We start from the raw sequence: 1,074 nt of genomic DNA, 5'->3' as shown, positions 1-1,074 counted from the left end.
CGGTAACCTGCCATCAGAGCCACAGCCCCAACACCCTCCCTCCCAGGGACTCGTGCCACATACCAGGCGACTAATTTCCTCCTGCCTGTCTGGGGCAGACCTGGCTGTTGCTTTTATCATGGTTGACGTTTGATTGTCTGTGAGCTTCTTGATGCACCGCTGACCTGCCACGATGTTGCACACCTGCACGGGAGGGGAGAGGTGACAGCCACGTGTTAGGGACAGACGAGACACGAGGGACCACAGCTGAGCTGCCCCGTGGGTCAGGCACTCAGACCCTGCAGCCAGCCCCAAACCAGAGGTGCTGAGCCTGCAGCTGCAGGAAAATGGTACTTTTACAGCGTGGTCTCTTCCCTCACCTACTAGAAATGGCTCTTGCCAGGTCAACATTGAGGCAATTAGTGCCCAGGACACATGAGCTGCAGAACATTGTCACACATCTGCCAGCAAAGGTCACTTGCCTCTGCTCTGCACAGTGCCCAAAAGCCGGGGTGCCCAGTGGTGCCACTCACCTCCAAGGGCAGGTAGGTGTGCTTCTGCTCCTGGCCAACCTGGAGACAGGGCAGGTGGGGGTATTTCAGCTGCAGGTTGTATTTCTGCTTAAAGTACTGAGCCACTGTGCACTCCACTGTCTGACCGCTCTCCAGCTGCAGGGGAAACCTGGCAGAGGCAGGACACGAAGGATGCACCTACTCAGAACAGAAACTTCCAGACCTCAAGCTCTACTTACTCTGGCTGGGAAGAGAGGGAACAGGCAGGCGCCCGCTCCCAGCCACCATAGAAGAAAATGAAAAGCAGAACAGTGGTATTTTCAGAAATCGAGTCAGGAATACTCTGATCCCAGCGTAGGACTGAGGTCTCTAAATAAAGCTCTCCCTCACTAATCCAGCTAATCAGGGCAAATGTTTATTGCAGGACATGCCACGCATGCCACTGCCAGGTACATAAATACAGCACACTGGCACTCAGGAGGACTTCTGTGCGTGGTGCCCTCCCTGGGAACAGAGCTGAGCTCCAGGCAAAGGTTAACCGGCCTCTCCTGGTACGGGGCAGTGGGTCTGGGGTGGGCAGAGC

The 1,074-nt window shown here is 55.9% G+C and overlaps 1 protein-coding gene across 1 annotated transcript in view; it reads right to left on the bottom strand.

Moving 5' to 3' along the window:
* The window catches only part of LOC104531159 (protein argonaute-1), a gene marked incomplete at its 5' end in the record, with an annotated part of 10,564 nt that extends 9,904 nt beyond the window's left edge, over positions 1-660 (bottom strand). The window contains 2 exons of the mRNA XM_010175963.2: positions 64-183; positions 513-660. Coding sequence (XP_010174265.1) covers positions 64-183; positions 513-660 — 268 coding nt within the window. The remainder of the gene's footprint in view (positions 1-63; positions 184-512) is intronic.
* Positions 661-1,074: the final 414 nt, after the last annotated feature.

The sequence above is a fragment of the Antrostomus carolinensis genome, unplaced genomic scaffold, assembly GCF_000700745.2.
Source record: "Antrostomus carolinensis isolate BGI_N321 unplaced genomic scaffold, ASM70074v2 scaffold30839, whole genome shotgun sequence".
Lineage (NCBI taxonomy): Eukaryota > Metazoa > Chordata > Aves > Caprimulgiformes > Caprimulgidae > Antrostomus > Antrostomus carolinensis.
The sequence above is the reverse complement of the archived record's forward strand: the minus strand, read 5'-3'. Positions and strand labels throughout refer to the sequence as shown.